Source organism: Vipera ursinii, assembly GCF_947247035.1.
Source record: "Vipera ursinii genome assembly, chromosome: 11".
NCBI lineage: Eukaryota > Metazoa > Chordata > Lepidosauria > Squamata > Viperidae > Vipera > Vipera ursinii.
Genome location: NC_139524.1, coordinates 9258343 through 9277148, shown reverse-complemented (window position 1 = coordinate 9277148; position 18806 = coordinate 9258343). Strand labels below are relative to the sequence as shown.

Here is an 18806-nt window from a genome sequence, read left to right as displayed (position 1 = left end):
TAATATGGAGTCCTATCCATCAGTGACTTCTTAGAATTCAGTTGTGCAATCAACAAGTGTGTCATCTTCTCTTAATTTCCTTATAGAACCTCTGGCCAATTCTGTAGGCAATACTAACCAGGACTTCATTTTGGAGTAGCGCTCATTTGCTTGCCTTTCTGAAGATCATGTGTTCCATTTCAAAATCCAGCTTGTGGTCGGATAAAAATGATTCCAGTGATGTCATTTCTCACTAACGAAAGCAATGGGAAATGTTACATAGTTGGGTGCTCCATCACTGGAGGTTTTCAAGAAAAGATTGGACATCCATTTGTCTGCAGTGGTCTAGGCTGTCCTGCTTGAGCAAAAGGCTGGACTAGAAGTTCCAAAGGTGCTTTTTCAAGAGGAAACTGGACTTCGCTTTTCTTTGAGGATGTTTCACTTCTCATCCAAGAAGCTTCTTCAGCTCTGACTTGGTGGCTTCAACAACTCTCTAATATAAAAGAGTGCAAATGATCGGCTGTCTGCAAGGAATATAAATCTTTCTATTCCCCACCATCTAGTTAGAGCAGCGAAACGTCTTCAAAGAAAAACAAGAAAGTCCAGTTCCTCTTGAAAAAAGCAGCTTTGGGACAACCATGACCTGGATGACTGAGAATCTCCATAGACATTGGACAAGAAGACCTCCAAAGGTTCCTTCTACCTCCTTCATTCTGAATAACTATCCTTATTTTTCAGCATATCAAAGTCTCCACCCTCTCCTCAACCCAACAGGTAGCTAGTTTTGAGGATTACTCATTTGGCCACATTTCAGTTTACTGTAATCAACACTCAATAAATTGAATGCAGAAGATTTTATGGAATCTATTAAAATACAGTTGTTTCCTGCTTTGGGATATTCTGAATTCCAGAATCAAAAGAGAGGGAAGATAATGGAACACAAGCAGAAGACAATGCTATGAAGTTTTGCCTGAGCATTTTTAGGCATAGATATTCTAAGCTTAATTATGGGTTTCATGAAGATTAGAAACTGTTTTTATTCCCTCTCTCCTTCTTCAGTAAGATTTCCAACCTTATTGAAAAGTATAGGTTTATTTATTAAAGAAGGCCGGCATTGTACTGTTTTCCCTAACGTAATTATAGCTCTTGAGATTTCCAGACTGCATATATGTAGCAATTTCATTAGCATTTTTACTTTGTGGTTAAATGTGCATTTTGGATAGTGACCAATGCCATCCAAATGCTTCATAGAGTGATACCTATGAATATTTCCCCTGCATATTTTCTTGGCCTACCACCCAACTGATGTCTTCCAGGCAAGTAGAAGGAGTGACAACTGTGCGTAACTTGATTTTTTCCCCTCCTACCTCCTGTTTATAGTTTGTGGCTGTAGGTACATCATTATTTTCATCTAGTTATAAATCTTTTAAGACGGCGGTTCTCAACCTAGGCGGTCCACAATGTCATCACGGGGGGGTCCACAAAGGATTGAAGAAATGTTATGATTTAAATTTTATTTTTATTTTTATTTTAATTCCATTTATATCCCGCCCTTCTCCGAAGACTCAGGGCGGCTTACAAGCTTAGCAGTAGCCTTCATTCTATGTATATGCCTGCTTATTAGGACTTTCACACACACCCCAAGTGGCATTATTACAAAGTCAGCTTATTGCCCCCAACAATCTGGGTCCTCATTTTTACCTACCTCGCAAGGATGGCAGGCTGAGTCAACCTTGAGCCTGGTGGGACTCGAACCTGCACTAGTTGCAGGCAGCTGGTGTTACTTAAGGAGGCATTAGCCCACTGCTCCACCAAGGAGTTAAGTCTTGGGGGTCCGTGGCCATGGTCCGTGGCAACAAAAGGTATTGAAAGAGGGGGTCTATGGTGAAGACAAGGCTGAGAAGCACTGCTCTAAGATCATCCTTAATCCAAACATAGCAACATAGATAGCCCTCGACTTAACAACCACAACTGAGTCCAAAATTTCTGTGGCTAAGTGGGAGAGTTGTTAAGTGAGTTTTGCCCCGTTTTACAACCTTTCTTGCCGCAGTTGTGAAATGAATCAGTGGAGCTGTTAAGTTAGTAACATGGTTGTTAAGTCAACCTGGCTTCCCCCATTGACTTCGCTTGTCAGAAGGTCGCAAAAGGGGATCACATGATCCCACGAAACTGCGACGTCATAAATATGAGTCAGTTGCCGAGCATCCGAATTTTGATCATGTGACCCTGGGGATGCCGCAACGGTCACAAGTGTGAAAAACGGTCGTAGGTCCCTTTTTTCAATTCCATTGTAACTTTGAATGGTCACTAAATGAACTATTGTAAGTCAAGGACTACTTGTAGTTAAAAAGGAAGGCAGAGCAAAACCAGCAAGCACAGCAAGCAGGTACAATAATTTAATTGAATTATTAAAATATATGGTTTCCACTCAGGCTGTCAGAGCAATGTAATGATCAGAACCGTCCCAAGATATGTCATAAAGAAATGGAAAGACACCAACACTGGATAACTGCATAATAGTATAAAATACAATTCAAGATAAAACAGATTTCCAGTTTGAACAGTCTGTCGTCAAAAGGATATAGGATCTGAGTGTCAACTGGGCGGATTAAATTTAAAACAAAATGAAATCAAGATTCATTCACTGGTTAAGAAAACTGTACAATCCTTTTTTTTAAGTGCAGGTTCATTTCTGTCGTTTGATCACACGAGTACACAGTGTATTATTCTGCCTTTTGCAAAATATAAATACAATTTTTAGAAAGTCTGTACCACAGAGAGAAATAATTTTTTTTAAAAATCCCATTTATATCCCGCCCTTCTCTGAAGACTCAGGGCGGCTTACAATTTAAGCACAAATCAATGTGCTTAGCAATAGCCTTCATTCTATGTATATGCCTGCTTATTAGGGCTTTCGCCCCCCCCCAAAAGTCAGCTTATTGCCCCCCACAATCTGGGTCCTCATTTTACCTACCTCGGAAGGATGGAAGGCTGAGTCAACCTTGAACCTGGTGGGACTCGAACCTGCACTAATTGCAGGCAGCTGGTGTTACTTAAGGAGGCATTAGCCCACTGCTCCACCAAGGCTCTTTTGGCCATTTTAAGAAAAAAATGGCAGGCTTTTAAACCGTGTTAATAAATCACCTGGTTTGCTTATTTATTTATTATTTTGTGTTAAGACAGAGATCAGGAACCAGATCCATTAACTTCTCTTTCCACCTTCAGGTTAGCAAAGAGAAGAAACTATAAACTCCAAAGCACCTTCGTTTTTAAACAAAATATGTTTGACTTTAAGGTTTTCTTTAATTTTACAAAGTTTTATCTCCCTTGGGCGTCTGATAATGTAAAACTTATTCAGGATGCCTTGGCTGAGATAAGCTTTCCCTTGCCAACCTTTTCTCTTAAAAAACAAACAAAACTGTTTTGTTTTTTTAAAAAAAATCCTATGATATTCCACTGCTGTTCTCTGATGCCATTACTGAAAAGTGTCTATTCATGTAGGAGTCAGGCAGTCTAGGAGCTGAAGTCCATTCATAAGATAAGTCTTCTAGACATTTTCCAAGCTGTTCAAGCTGTATGGAACAATAGTCTATTACTTTAATAGTCTAGAAGGGACATGGTGGCTCAGTGGGTTAGGACGCTGAGCTTGTCGATCAGAAGGTCGGCAGTTTGGCGGGTCGAATCCCGAGTGCCGTGTAGCAGAGTGAGCGCCTGTTACTCATCCCAGCTTCTGCCAACCTAGCAGTTCGAAAGCACGTAAAAATGCAAGTAGGGAAATAGGGACCACTACGGTGGGAAGGTAACAGCGTTCCGTGCGCCTTCGGCGTACAGTCATGCCGGCCACATGACCACGGAGACGTCCTCGGACAAGCGCTGGCTCTTCGGCTTTGAAACGGAGATGAGCACCGGCCCCTAGAGTCGGAAACGACTAGCACGCATGTGCGGGGGAACCTTTACCTTTACCTTTTACTTAATAGTCTAACCTGAATAAGAACAAAGCTTGTGAGAAGCGTGGAACCAAGACAACTCCTTTAAAAAAAACACAGGCATGCAAACTTCGGGCTACTTTTGGAACTGATTAGTACATAGGGATACAGTGCTACTCAAGGGTTTTGTGAGGCAGGAGGAACAGCAAAAACACTTTTGAGGACCAAACAGATTTTTCCCATAAGGACTAATGTAGTGAGTCACAAGGCAGCCCAATACCCACAAGTGCCAACTTGTGCGTGTACCAAGCAAACAAGGATTACCAGGACAAAACAAAATTACGTAAAAATGCACCGAGTACCAAATTGCAGGTAGTCCTCGACTTGCAACAGTTCATTTAGTGACAGTTCAAAGTTACAACCGCACTGGAAAAAGTGTCTTATGACTGTTTTTCACACTTACGGCCAATAAATCTTGATTTCATTTTGTTTTAATCAACCAGTGGAACAGCTTACCCCCAGAAATCGTGGGCGCTCCATCACTGGAGGTTTTTAGGAAGAGACTAGACAGTCACTTGTCTGAGATGGTGTAGGTTCTCCTGCTTGGGGGTGGGGGGGGCTGAACTAGAAGGCCTCCAATGTCCCATTCTATTCTACTCTACTCTACTCTACTCTACTCTACTCTACTCTACTCTACTCTACTCTACTCTACTATATATTCCATTCCATTCTATTCTAATCCACCCAGTTGATGCTCATCTCCTCTATCATTTTGTCGAGAACACTGTTAGAACTGCAAATCTGTTTTATCTTGAATTGTATTTTATACCGTTATGCATCCCCGAGGTCACACAATCAAAATTCAGGTGCTTGGCAACTGGCTCGTCTTTATGATGGTTGGAGGGCTTGAGGTTATGTGATCTCCTTTTGCGACAAGCAAAATCAGTGGGGAAGCCAGATTCACTTAACAACCGTGTTACTCAATTTTAACAACTGCACCGATTCACTTTAAGAACTGCGGCAAGAAAGATTGTAAGATGGGGCAGGATTCACTCGGCAGCAAAACTTGGGGGCTCAATTGTGGTCGTCAATTGTAGGTGAGTTTCAAAGCAGTTGGCTACCAAAGGAAAGAGGTACGTGACAAAACATCTTGTTTTCAGCTATCCCCTTTCCTTTTTAACCAACCAACCAACCATGAGCTTCTGTAACCTGTCTACCTGGATTCTGTGTTCCATCTCAGGTGACATATCAGTTGTGTGGTTGATTTAAATTGATAACTTATGGGCCTTTGGGGTCTTAGCAGGTTATTTAAATTAAGCCTAAAATCTGCCCTTCATGATGATTTTACCAGAATAACAAGATATTAACCCTCTAGGAAAATGTTTTTAAGTGATGCTTTCTGGGAGAGAATTCTTCTACAGCAGCTTTCTCTCCCGGCGATAGAGGCAGAAGCTGTTTCTTTCAGAATGTGCCCGCATTCACATGGTTGCCAGTTGTCTTCCGGGTGAGGTTCAAGGTCTTGGTTATGATCTTTAAGTCCCTACATGGCATGGGTCCGGGTTACCTCGGGGACCACCTGCTGCCGGCTTCAACTCCCCTCCGCCCTGTGTGTTCCCACAGAGAGGGCCTCCTCAGGGTGCCTCCGGTCAGGGAATGCCGACTGGCGGCCCCCAGGGGGAGAGCCTTCTCTGTGGGTGCCCCGGCTTTGTGGAACCAACTGCCGGTGGAGCTCCGGACGGCATCGGACCTCCGAACTTTCCGTCGTGGCCTGAAGACCCATTTGTTTGAATTGGCTGGTCTGGCCTGATGGGGGAGCTGGGTTTTAAATTGTCATTTTAGATTGCATTATTGTTTTTTAATTTGGGCATTGATTTAATCTTTGTTTTAACTTTTGTATAGTACTGTATTTTTATTTATATGCCCTGTGAACCGCCCTGAGTCCCCAGGGAGAAGGGCGGTATATAAATTAAATAAAACAAAACATAAACAAACATGCCATGTTCCGCTAAGGATCCACCATTCTTAAACGTGCCATGGCTGTAGCTTATTTCTGCAATCGTAGCTTTCAGTCCAATTCCTATTTTATTTAGGGCATCGGTGTTCTCTGTTTGGTAGAATTGACCAACTGAGTTTTAGTAGGTGCTTGAATTTTTTAAGCTTAAATATTGATGGCCACTGTTTGAATTTGAGCCCCTCATTTTCTCTCCATCCATCAATCATTCATGGCTTTAAGATACCTGTGTTTCCCCTTGCTGTTCAACCAGCTGTTACCTGAGATGTCATTCAATAGAATCCAGGAGTCCAGCAGTTCATCTTGCTTTGGTGTGTGAGACCTTCTCAAGCCATTTCTCTTCCTATCCACTCCACTTAAATTAAAATCAGAGCTACAAAATAACAGAATAACAGACATGGAAGGGACCTTAGAGGTCTTCTAGGCCAACCCTGGTTTATGGCGCTGCAGCATGCCAGAAACTGGGACACACAAACAAGCAAAGCCCTATCCGCGGGATGCAGGAAGCACATGAAACCGTGCCCCCTCCACTCTGCAAAAAAACGTGTCTGCATGGAACCGGTTCCCAGTGCCCGAAAGGTTGGGGGCCTCTGCCCTATACAATTATGGACAAGTGGCTGTCCAGTCTCTTCTTAGAAATCTCCAGTGATGGAGCACCCACAATTTCTGGAGGCAAGCCATTCCACTGATTAATTGTTCTCACTGTCTCACTATAAAGTTCAAAAAAGGGACGCATTGGCTTAGTGGGTTAGGACTCTGAGCTTGTCAATCAGAAGGTCGGCATTTTGGCGGGTCGAATCCCGAGTGCCGCGTAGCAGAGTGAGCACCTGTTACTGGTCCCAGCTTCTGCTCACCTAGCAGTTCGAAAGCACGTAAAAATGCAAGTAGAAAAATAGGGACCACTACAGTGGGAAGGTAACAGTGTTCCGTGCGCCTTTGGCGTCTAGTCATGCCGGCCACATGACCACAGAGACGTCCTCGGACAAGCGCTGGCTCTTCGGCTTTGAAACAGAGATGAGCACCGGCCCCTAGAGTTGGAAACGACTAGCACGCATGTGCGGGAGAACCTTTACCTTTATAAAGTTCAATCAATCAATTTCCAACTTTGCGAGATCTTTTTTTTTCTCGTGAGAAGTTGAAATTGATTGAACCATTTTCCCCCCCTCACACGCAGCGGCGCTGGCCTAAAGCGATAAGGTTTTATAAAACCCCGCTGAAAGCCTAGGACTGGGGCAATGGCACGCATGCCCACAGAGAGGGCTCTGCGTGCCACAGGTTTGCCACCACGGTCCTATACCAGTTGTAGGCAACCTCAGCTCTTTTATGACTCATGGACTTCAATTCCCAGAACTCCTGAGTCTCAGGAATTCTGGGAATTGAAGTCCATGAGTTATAAAAGAGCCGAGGTTGCCTACCCCTGTCCTATGCCATTCCAAACAAATGGTTGTCAGTCTCTTCTTAAAAGCCTCCAGGGATGGAGCATCCACAACTTCTGAAGGCAAGCTGTTCGACTGGCTATTTCTCACTGTTAGGAAATTTCTTCTTAGTTCTAGGTTCCGTGTTTAATTTCCATCCATTGTTTCTTGTCCTGCCTTCTGGTGCTTTGGAAACTAGCTTGACCACTTCTCCGTAGTTGTAGGATAGATCGGTCTTTGTTAAGCTTCCATCCATTACTTCTTGTCTTGCCTTCGAGTAACTTCCGCCTTCTCTTGCAGAGCAGTTTTTCTCCAGCTTGGTCCCATCCATGTATTGAAAGTAAACACGTGCCAAGCTAGGCTTCGCTTTTAGGTGACCTCATGGACGTTTTCCCAGGGCTTTTTTGGCAACAACAGAGCGCTGGCTCACCCTCACGTTCTTTCAGGAAGTTCTTTCAACTTCACAGCCTGGCCTACAGCCCTGAGATTTCCTAGTCCTCTCCTGTCCGAGCCCTAAGCAGACCCAGATTAGTTGTTGTTGTTGTTTTTAAATCACGTGAGACTGCATACACAGTATAACAAATGATAAAAAAAGGAAATCAAGTGCAAGGATTTTTAGAACACTAAAAGGTTAGCCGTGTAAAATTAAATCACTAAATTATAAAAATTACTTTTGTGAATAAAATATTCAAGCCTTTCTAAAATGCCAAATATATGAAATACTTCAAAAAAAATTTTTTTTAGAGGAGTTAAGACAAGAAAACATAAGTTACTCTTGGTTTCAATATACTCAATTGAAAGCTAGGTGGAAGTTGGATCGGAAGGTTGGCATCACAATTACAGATGAAAATTTAGTAAAACAGAGATGTAAATCGTGCACATATAAAGAGGATATATAATGTTTTAATCGAACTGGACTCGGAATTGGAACTAGTTAAAGATTGTATGATAAAGTGGGCACAAAATATTCAGGAACCAATTTTGCTGGATACTTGGGAGGTAATTTGGGTTAGAAATGTTAAATTTACTCAGGCTCAAAATTTAAGAGAAAATTTTTATAAAATGTTTTATAGATGGCATCTGGATCCCAAAAAGTTGTCTAACATGTATCCTAACTTACAGTCTAAATGTTGGAGATGTGGTAGTTTAGAAGCCACCTATTTTCATATGTGGTGGACTTGCAGAAATATAAAAGCTTTTGGGGTTAAAATTTGGTGGAACATTCAAAAGATTTTTAAGAGAAAGATAAAGTTTTCTTCGCAATTGTTTCTATTGGGTATTGTTCTAGATTGTGATGTTAAAGAAACCAATTTGATGTTGAATTTGATAATAGCAGCACGGTTACTGGTGGGACAATATTGGAAGATGGATAGTTTGCCTACAATAGAAGAATGGGTGTTTAAAGTTTCGAATCTTGCAGAAATGTCTAAGATTTCTGCTTACTTGAAGGATCATTCACAAGAAAGATATATTTCAGTTTGGAGGAGATGGATAGATTATATTCAGAATAAATATGGGACTAAAAAGTTCCATTTAGCTTATGAGTAGATTTCAGAGGGATATTGTTATTAATTTTAGTGTTAGTACTTTGTATGTATTTATGTTAAAGGGGAGTTAAAGCACATTATGAATTTGGTTAATTTTATATTATGGATAGTCTTTAGCTAGAATATGATTATTATAATTATACCCTGTATTTAGCTCTGGGAAGTGGGGGGGGAAGGGGGGTGGTTTGGGGTGGGTGGGATTTTGGGATGTATTGTAAAATTTTGTTTTTGTAAAACTCTTTAATAATTTTTTTTTAAAAAATCTTGGTTATTATAGGATACAGTATGGTCAATTTGCAAAGAACACTGACGCTCTCTTGTAAAATAGAAAAACATAAAATGGAAATTGGAATTACAGTGCCAGGTTACATCATTTTGTTTCCACTTAGGGGAATCATGACAATTGTTATTCAATCTATTTACTTCCTGATTTCTTTCTTTCTTCTTCTTTTTTTTGTCTATGTCTTAGAGTCAGTATTGACTCCTCGTTGCATTCTGTTCTGTTTCCAGAGAATTATCCTACTGATAGTCAACTCATTTTGATGAAGATCTTTTGAGAACACTAAAAGGTTCTGTTGCAATGCATACTTAAAGCATTATCTTAATTTTTTTGAGTCAATATTGACTCAAAATATTGACCTACACAGGTTTCTGTGGTTTTCTTGGCAAGATTTCAGAATGGTTTGTCATTGCCTCCTTCCTAGGGTTGACAGAGAATGACTGGCCCAAGGTCATCCAGCTGGCTTGGTGCCTGAGCTGAGACTAGAACTCACAGTCTCCCAGTTTTTAGCCTGGTGCTTTAACCACTATACCAGGCTGGCTCTCTTACTTTTTAGCTCTTTTTAATTATACCGAAATAATTTATTATTCCTTAGTCTGCAGCTCTTACTTTTATTTCTCATTTGAATTGATTCTATATTTTGACATGCTGGCTTTGTTGGTATTTGAATCATTGTGTCAACTTTTATTGTGCAATTTTTAATAGTATGTAAGACTCCTTGGGGAAATTTGATTTTGAAGGACAGCTTGTGTGTTAAAAAAAAAGAAGAAGGAATGATTGGCCAAAAAAAAAAAATCATTATTTTAGGAGGTTCCCCACATAGTTTTATATCCTGTACCAAACGGGGAGAAATGGATTACAGTGATGAGAAGGTGGGTAGTGGGTAGGTGGGTGTTTGTGTGCAGATAACTTTGAATTTTCTGCCTTGAAATCTCTAAATGTAGTAAAGATTTGCTTTGCTTGTTCTGCCCTTCCTTCCTTCCTTCCTTCCTTCCTTCCTTCCTTCCTTCCTTCCTTCCTTCCTTCCTTTCTTTCTTTCTTTCTCTCTCTCTCTTTCTCTTTCTTTCTTTCTTTCTTTCTTTCTTTCTTTCTTTCTTTCTTTCTTTCTTTCTTTCTTTCTCCTCTCCCTTCCCTTCCCTTCCTTTCCTTTCCTTTCATCAGAAATCATTTCAAATCTCAATAAACCTTTTATGCAATGTAAGGGGAAATACTGTACTGATCCTATTGCTAAAACAGGCCAGCTTGATTTCCAGTCTATGGTAGATGTTCAGTTTTGTTTATTTTTCTTCTTCCCCTCCCAGTCTAAAACTTTTAACTCTCTTAATTCCTTAGAGAAGCTGCTGACTTAACTAAACTTGGGCCCAAGAGAGCTGCTTATCCCCCCAAGCCCTTCTCTTTACCTAAGCCACATGCAAGGCGGAATGGACCCCTGTAATGATACTCTTCCCCTTCTCTTCTTTCCTAGATGCAGCAGCTCTTCTATGAAAACTATGAGCAGAACAAAAAAGGTTACATCAGAGACCTCCACAATAGCAAGATCCACCGTGCCATCACTTTGCACCCAAACAAAAGTCCACCATATCAGTATCGGCTTCACAGCTACATGCTGAGTCGTAAAATAGCAGAGCTGCGTTACCGGACTATTCAGTTGCACCGAGAGATTGTCCTCATGAGCAAATACAGCAATATCGAAGTCAGTCGGGAGGACCTTCAGCTGGGAATTGCACCTTCCTTCATGCGATTTCAACCGCAACAGCGTGAGGAGGTTTTGGAGTGGGAATTCCTGACAGGGAAGTACCTGTATTCCATGGTAGACGGGCAGCCACCTCGCCGAGGCATGGACTCCTCCCAGCGACAGGCCTTGGACGATGTCGTGATGCAAGTCATGGAGATGATCAACGCAAACGCCAAGACTAGGGGACGGATCATCGACTTTAAGGAGATACAGTACGGTTATCGAAGAGTCAGTCCCATGTACGGGGCCGAGTATGTCCTTGACTTGCTACTTTTGTACAAAAAGCACAAGGGTAAGAAAATGACTGTTCCCGTTCGGCGACACGCCTACCTGCAACAGACCTTCAGCAAAGTCCAGTTTAGGGAACATGATGCAATGGATGCCAAAGACCTGGCCAGTAAAATCAACCAGGATTCAGGGTCCTTGTCTTTCCTCTCCAATTCTCTTAAGATGTTTGTCCCGTTCCAGCTAAGCAAGTCCAGATCTGAGAAAACGGAATCTAAAGACCAAAAGATCAACATCTTAATTCCTCTTTCTGGACGCTTCGATATGTTTGTGCACTTCATGGCCAACTTTGAAAAGACTTGCCTTATTCCTAACCAGAATGTCAAGTTGGTTGTTTTGCTCTTCAACTCCAACTCGAATCCTGATAAGGCACGGCAGGTGGAACTGATGAGAGAGTATCGTATGAAGTACCCCAAGGCCGACATGCAGGTTTTACCCGTTTCTGGAGATTTTTCCCGAGCTCTGGCCCTTGAAGTAGGGTCTTCTCAGTTTAACAATAGGTCTCTGCTCTTCTTCTGTGATGTTGACTTGGTTTTCACTGCAGAGTTCCTCCAACGGTGTAGAACCAACACAATTTTAGGGCAACAGATTTATTTTCCAATCATCTTTAGCCAGTATGATCCAAAGATTGTCTACAGTGGGAAAGTTCCAAGCGAGAATCACTATGCTTTTACACAGAAAACTGGTTTCTGGAGGAACTACGGTTTTGGAATAGCCTGCATTTACAAGGAGGATTTAATTCGGGCAGGGGGGTTTGATGTTTCTATTCAGGGCTGGGGTCTTGAGGATGTGGACTTGTTCAACAAGGTGATTCAAGCTGGTCTCAAGACATTTAGGAGCCAAGAGGTTGGCGTAGTCCATGTACACCACCCGGTCTTTTGTGACCCTAACCTTGATCCAAAACAATATAAAATGTGTTTGGGGTCCAAAGCATCGACGTACGGTTCTGCGCAGCAACTAGCTGAACTGTGGCTTCAAAAACAGGAACCAAATTTTGGGAAGAACACAGTTGCTAATGGTTCTTTGAGGACAGCTTAATAAAGACACTGTATTGCATTTTTAAAAAATTTACCCTAATTTATTTTTTTTCCTTTGGGGAAAATGTTTTGATAGTTGATTTTTTTTAAGATGACCACACAAGGGTATATTTTAGAAATCATCGTTTTCTTACAAGGACTTTTCCAGCGAACAAAACTGTGATCAAACTTTGCCTTTTGGGAAAATAAAATAATAATTACTGGGGCTAAATATTAGGACTTGCCTGGTTTTGACAACTTGAAATGAGTATCTTTTTTTTGTTGACTGATAAATGGACCAAATACATTAATAAAGGAGAAGGAAGCTCAGAATTTCTACACACGGTACTTTCCACTGCTCAGTTGCCTGGGCTGTTCCAGTGGCAATTAAATGCAAGTTGGCATAAATGGTTCACCTATTTTTCCCCCATCTGCAGAAGTGTGTATGTGTGTTTGTGAGAGTGTGTGCATGTATGTATGGGAGTGTATATCCATAGTCCCACTTGTTGACTAATTTGCCTTCCAGAATGTTTCATTTGGTTGCCTATTTTAGCCTTAAAATGTCTTTCTTGCTCAAAATGTTGTCAAGCAACCAAAGCAGATGTGGAAAATGAGCACAATCTTGTTTATATACACTGTTGTCTAGAAGAAGAAGAAGAAAGAGGAGATTAAAAAATGTACATTTTTTTCTTGCCTGGGTCTAGAGCTGACTTTTTTTTTTAAAAAAAAAATCCATATCAGGTTCTATCTTCTAAGTAAGGTTTTTGTTAAAACCATCTTGATAACGAAGAACAAAGCTTTAGTTAATAGAGAAGAAGGGCAATTCTGTGCCAGAAGAATCAACAATTGTAAATCCAAAACACTCCCAAGTTAAATGTGTTGGGAAAAAATATTTTATTTCCCCCATCAGTTAACAGTATTTTGGTTGGGAACAATTTCCTACATTTCCTTTGCTTAATTTTTTTTTTGGCTTTCGGTATTGTGTAGGGCTTTAATTTATTTAACATCCTTTTTTTAGGTTCCTGTCTTTTTATTTTGAATAACTACTAGTCATTAATATTTATGTATCCTTAAAATGTATTTGCCTTTTCTTACTTTTTTAAGATTGCTTACACCTTCCTACTCTGCAGTAAACGTTCCTCCAAAGATTCTTCTAACATCTCCTCTTTTAATTTGCTAAATTGTCTGTCTTTTTTAAAGAATAATTGGAAAAGCTATGGTTTTTGATGCTCCGAAATGTATTCCATTTTTTTTCAGGAGTGGGACCGAAACTGTGAGAGAAAAACAAAAAAACTGTATCTAAGCACAGTGCGAAATGTTTAAAACTTGGGCATGTTGTTGCAAAAATAAAATGCATTTGAATAAAACTAAGGCTACTGCGTTGTTGCAATTCCATTAAAGCTTCTCTTTAAGTCAAATTGTTTGCAGCACATGGCATTTCAGTCTCAGTCGCAATTCTCTGTGTCTTTTTCCAACAAGCTACAATGAAATGGTTTTCCCCAATAGAGGTAATCCTCGACATAAAACGGTCCGTTTTATAGGACTTGCTGGTGAGCTGATTGTGGAGATCGCTTTTTGTTTCTCTCTGTTTTTTTGTTATATTTTTAATTTTATCAAGTTGGGTTTGGGTTGTAAGCTGGCAAGAGTTATTGGAAACTTAGCAGCAATGTCATGTCATGTCAATTGTGTTTTAATGAGTTGGGATAAAAGGCAGGTGATTTTCATGTCTAATTAAAACGAGCTAAAGTTGCAAAGCTCCCCAAGATCTGTAATGACTTTAGCTACCAGAGAAAGTCTGCAGAAATCCCAACGATTGTAGATGGAAGCCCAGATTTTTTTGGTACATCATTGCTGCTGCCTGGTGCTTGGACTTTTGCAGACCAAAATCTGCTACCCTAACTATGACATTAGATACACGATTCATGGTTAAGAGCCATGGAAGACTTTCTGGAGCCATTCTTGGTCAGTATCAGTTTGCAGTAAATTAAACATAGTCACTTACCTCCCTCAAGCGTAGCTCCTGATACATTCCAGAGATGCAGACGCAACTTGTGGCCAAAAAGGTTTGTGCAACCATGGATCTTGTGGTTTCATTCCTGTAAAAGTCACGCTCAACTGGTGTTAATGTTCCATGACAGCTCACAGTTCACCTTTGCAGACAGAAAACCAGCATTGCTGCTGTCCCATCCATCCTACAAGCTTTTTTTTTGAAAGAAGCATTGAGACATGTTACCTGCATTTTATCCCAACTCAGTAAAACACAATTGACATGACATGACATTATATTACATTGCCGCTAAGTTTCCAATAACTCTAGGCAGCTTACACCAAAAACCAACTTGATAAAATCAAAAATATAACAAGCCAGGAAATGCAGAATACAAAATAAAAAAAAAGTAAAACAAAAAGGGATCTCCACAATCAGCTTACCAGCAAGTCCTACGAGATAATTTATTGGGTTGACTTGATTATACAGGTAGTCCTCGACCTACGACCACAATGAGCCCAAAATTTCTGTTGTTAAGTGAGACATTTGTTCAAGTGAGTTTTGCTCCATTTTACGACCTTTCTTGCCACAGTTGTTAAGTGAATCACTGCAGCTGATAAGTTAGTTACCCAGTGGTTAGGTAAATCTGGCTTGACTCATCAAAAGGTTGTAAAAGGGGATCACATGACCTTGGGACACAGCAACGGTCATAAATATGAACCAGAGGCCAAGCATCTGAATTTTGATCACATGATCAAGGGGATGCTACAAAGGTGATAACTGTGAAAAATGGTCCTAAGTCACTATTTTCAATGCCATTGTAACTTTGAATGGTGACTTAATGGACTGTTGTAAGTTGAGGACCCCCTGCACATGATAGAAGCAAATGTTTCTGCCCCTGATAATGTTCTAAATGGAACGTATTGTGTCATGCAGAATAGATGAACGTGGCAAGTAGATGTCTAGCACTAGGTATGTTGTAAGAAAATTTCCTCAAATGTTTTTGATACTTGGCTTTGCTTCTCTTGGCCATCTCTGGTGAGCTGGGGCCTGACCTGTTGAGTCAGTGGAAAGCTGTTGGGAAGGAGTTCCCTGAAGCTGATCTGAAGAATTTTGAAACAGAGTTGTATTTTTGATGAAGAAGCATGTTTTTACTGATGGAGAGGTGGTGAAATACGGGATGTTATTATCCAAGCCAGCTGAGAACTGATGAGTCAGATCCCATGTAGAAGGAAGATCAAAGACTTTGTTGTGAGCATTGATGGTAGAAGACAAGACAAACAATAACAGAATAACAAGAGTTGGAAGGATCTTCTAGTCCAACTGCATGCTCAAACAGGAGAGCCTGTGTCATTTTCGATTAAGAACCTCCAGTGATGGCATCCTGCAACTTCTGGAGACAAGTCATTCCACCAATTAATTGTTCTCACTGTCAGGTGGTTTCTCCTTCGTTCTAGGTTGAATCTCTCTTTGATACATTTCCATCCATTAGCTCTTGTCCTGCCTTGGGTGCTTTGGAGAATAGGTTGACCTCCACCACCCTCCTCTCTATGACAGCCCCTCAAAGATTGGAAGATTGCTATCATGCCACCACTAGTCCTTCTCTTCACTGGACTAGATATACCCAGTTCCTGCAATAATTCATCATACGTTTTAGCCTCCAGCTTCCTCATCATTTGTGTTGCCCTTCTCTACACTGTTTCTGAAGTCTCAACAACATCTTTTCTGTAGCATGGTGACCAAAACTGGACGTAGATTTCCAAGGGGAGGTGAGCATTAGGAAAGGAAGGGGAAAGGGCTGAGCTTGAGCGTCGGAATAACGCTTAAGACAAGCTCTCGATGCAAGAAATGTGTATTTATTTTAAACTGCCTGGCCTTTTCAATAAAGGGACTAAGAGAAGCCTTCTACAAGCACTAGATCAGCAAGGATGAGGTTGTTTGTTTTCTTGGGTCCAGTTTCTTTGAAAAGATTTGGAAGCAGGGCTGGAAAGGATTTTATTGACGTTCCATTGTCAAACAGCTGAGCTAAAGTGCAGCGGTTGTTACAGTGGAGATAGGATTATATTTTTCCCCCCTCCCTGTTCTCACCTTTAGTTGATCACTGGGGACTCGAGGAATTAACCTCTACCTTCTTTTCATACGCCTCCATCTGTCCTGTGATAGGAGACGTTTGGTATTTTATAGATGGGAAATGGAAGGATGCGAACCAGGCTCCAGCTAAGTCATGATTTAAACGCTGCCAAAAGCCCAACTCGCTTCTTCTTCCGGAAGCATGAAATAAATTGCATGCACGATCATTTCTGATAACACGGGAAAGAGAGAGCAGCTTTAAGAAACAGGAGTGTGTGGAACGATTTATCTCCAGGGTCTTCAAAATTTGGCCCTTTTATGACTTGGGGATTTCAATTCCCAGAATTCCTCAGCCAGGCACACTGATTCGTTATAGAGCTAGGACTGGACAACCAATATGCTTTTCTTTCAAGTTCACATTTATTTTTGAAGGTCAGTTAAATTCCCGTTGTACAAGAGTTTAAAAAAAAAATCTTCGGAAGATCTAATCTCCTGTGCAGCTGCAAAGAAACAGCTGGATTTTGTGTGACTTTTTTTATTCTTCAATGTTTTAGCAATTGCAGAGTCTACATGTCATATAATCCATCATAGCGGTTATTATTATTATCCATCATAGCGGTCCCTATCCTTGCAAGAAGCAGATCACCCAGTCTCCCTTAATTCTTTGTTAGCAATTTAAAAAAATTACTATTATTATTATTATTATTATTATTATTATTATTATTATTATTATTATTATTATTATTATTATTATCCATCATAGTGGTCCCTATCCTTGCAAGAAGCAGATCACCCAGTCTCCCTTAATTCTTTGTTAGCAATTTAAAAAATGTACACAAATATGAGCTGTCACCGGTGTGACTACTGCCTGTCGATGGGCTTCAGGATAGGCTGACACAGGAGATAAAGATTTGTCCCATAATATAGCTTTTCCATATAATTCGGTCTTTTTCCAAAGACAGAATCCCCTCCAGAGCCATTTGAGGCAGTTGACTGAGCTCATACTTCCATAAAGGAGCTAAGTCGCTATAATGGAAGTTGCATCTTTCATGCTAAGCTTCAGCTTTTCTTTCGGCTGTTCAGGGAAACAAATTAGGAATCTTGTTCAGCACAAGGCAAGTAAAATTTGGTGGGGTTGATTGCTCGGTGAGCTGAGTACAGCAGCTATGCCAGTGAGGCAGGAATGCCCACAAGAATCAGATTAAAATTGACAGGAACATTGGCAGTAAATGAAGACTAATTGCTTTTACGTTGGAAGCCAAGGGAAGAATACATTTTTTTTCCTTGCCCTCACCACAAAACATAATTATACTTTGAAAAGTAGGATAGCTACGAATAATTATTGGAAAGAAAAAAAATATGCTGACTGATGTGGTACTGAAATAAATCCCTGGTTGCTGAGTTATTTGATTCTAACTCTGTATTTTGTGACCGGCTCTGCTTTGGTTGAGGGCAGGATTCGTCTCCTCCTCACCATCATAATGTCGCAAGCCTCATCCCGGCCCATCTCTGTTTTAGTTTTATGATGTCACTTTCAATTGTTCACCTCTCCCCCACCCAAAAAAATATCATCTCACTTAAAGCCTCTTTAGAACTTTTTCTTTTTAAAATTTCTGTTCTCTGCCTAATAAGGAAGTTGTGGGCGCCTCTGACATCTGGCGACTGATACGGTAACAGCTGGATTTCCTATCATCAGAGGATTTCGAAGTGGTGTGACTTTTTCCTCTCCGTTTTTAATGCCTAACCTAAATATTGTAGACTGACATTTAATCCTGCTCATTTACCCGCTCTCCTCCAACCTCTTCTCGTGGGATGGACAGAACGGTTGCTCCATAACTATTGATTCTTCAAATCCCAAACTGTCAGCGCTTTGTAGAAAACTAGACTCTCGGAGAGTAATGCCGTGTCGGTCAGTAATATTTTCATTGAAAAGCTGTAAGTTACGGAACCTTGCAAGTCTGAAGGCGCTTCTCCCTCCTTCCCTGTAACTTTGGGTTAACTAGGAAGAAGTCTGAGAGATTTCGTCAAATTCCTCAACTTGCAAACCTTCATTTAGTGACTGTTTCAAAGTTCACCAAGGCATTGAAAAAGTCGACCAATTGTCACGTGACTGTTGCAGCATCCCACCCCACCCACCCCTCAGTCACATGATCAAAATTCAGACTCTGGCATGTATTTATGACAGCTGAAATGTGATCACCTTTTGTAACTTCCCCAGCTGGATTCCGACAAGCAACGTGAAGAGCCAGATTTGTTTAACAACCTCCTGTTTCATTAATAACTGCAGTGCTTCGCTTAACAACTGTGGCCAAAAAAGGTCGTAAAAATGGGGCAAAACTCACTTAACAACTAGCAGTGGAAATGTTGAGCTCAGTCGTGGTTGTAAATTGGGGACCACATGTAGTTTCCTAGCCCAGCCTGTTTTATTTGTCTGTGGCCTTGGTAGCTAGCGCCTCTACGTCCTGTCTTGCAAAGTCCTTCTCTCTGGCCCCTCCACAAACCCAGATCACTGTGCCCAGGGACTATAGGATATGTAGTACAAAACATCTGGATGT

General features: G+C 40.9%; 1 protein-coding gene across 1 annotated transcript in view; it reads left to right on the top strand.

The window, feature by feature from the left end:
- CHSY1 (chondroitin sulfate synthase 1) overlaps positions 1-13658 on the top strand; it is a gene marked incomplete at its 5' end in the record, with an annotated part of 87587 nt that extends 73929 nt beyond the window's left edge. The window contains one exon of the mRNA XM_083371337.1: positions 10624-13658. Coding sequence (XP_083227463.1) covers positions 10624-12216 — 1593 coding nt within the window. The 3' untranslated portion in view covers positions 12217-13658. The remainder of the gene's footprint in view (positions 1-10623) is intronic.
- Positions 13659-18806: the final 5148 nt, after the last annotated feature.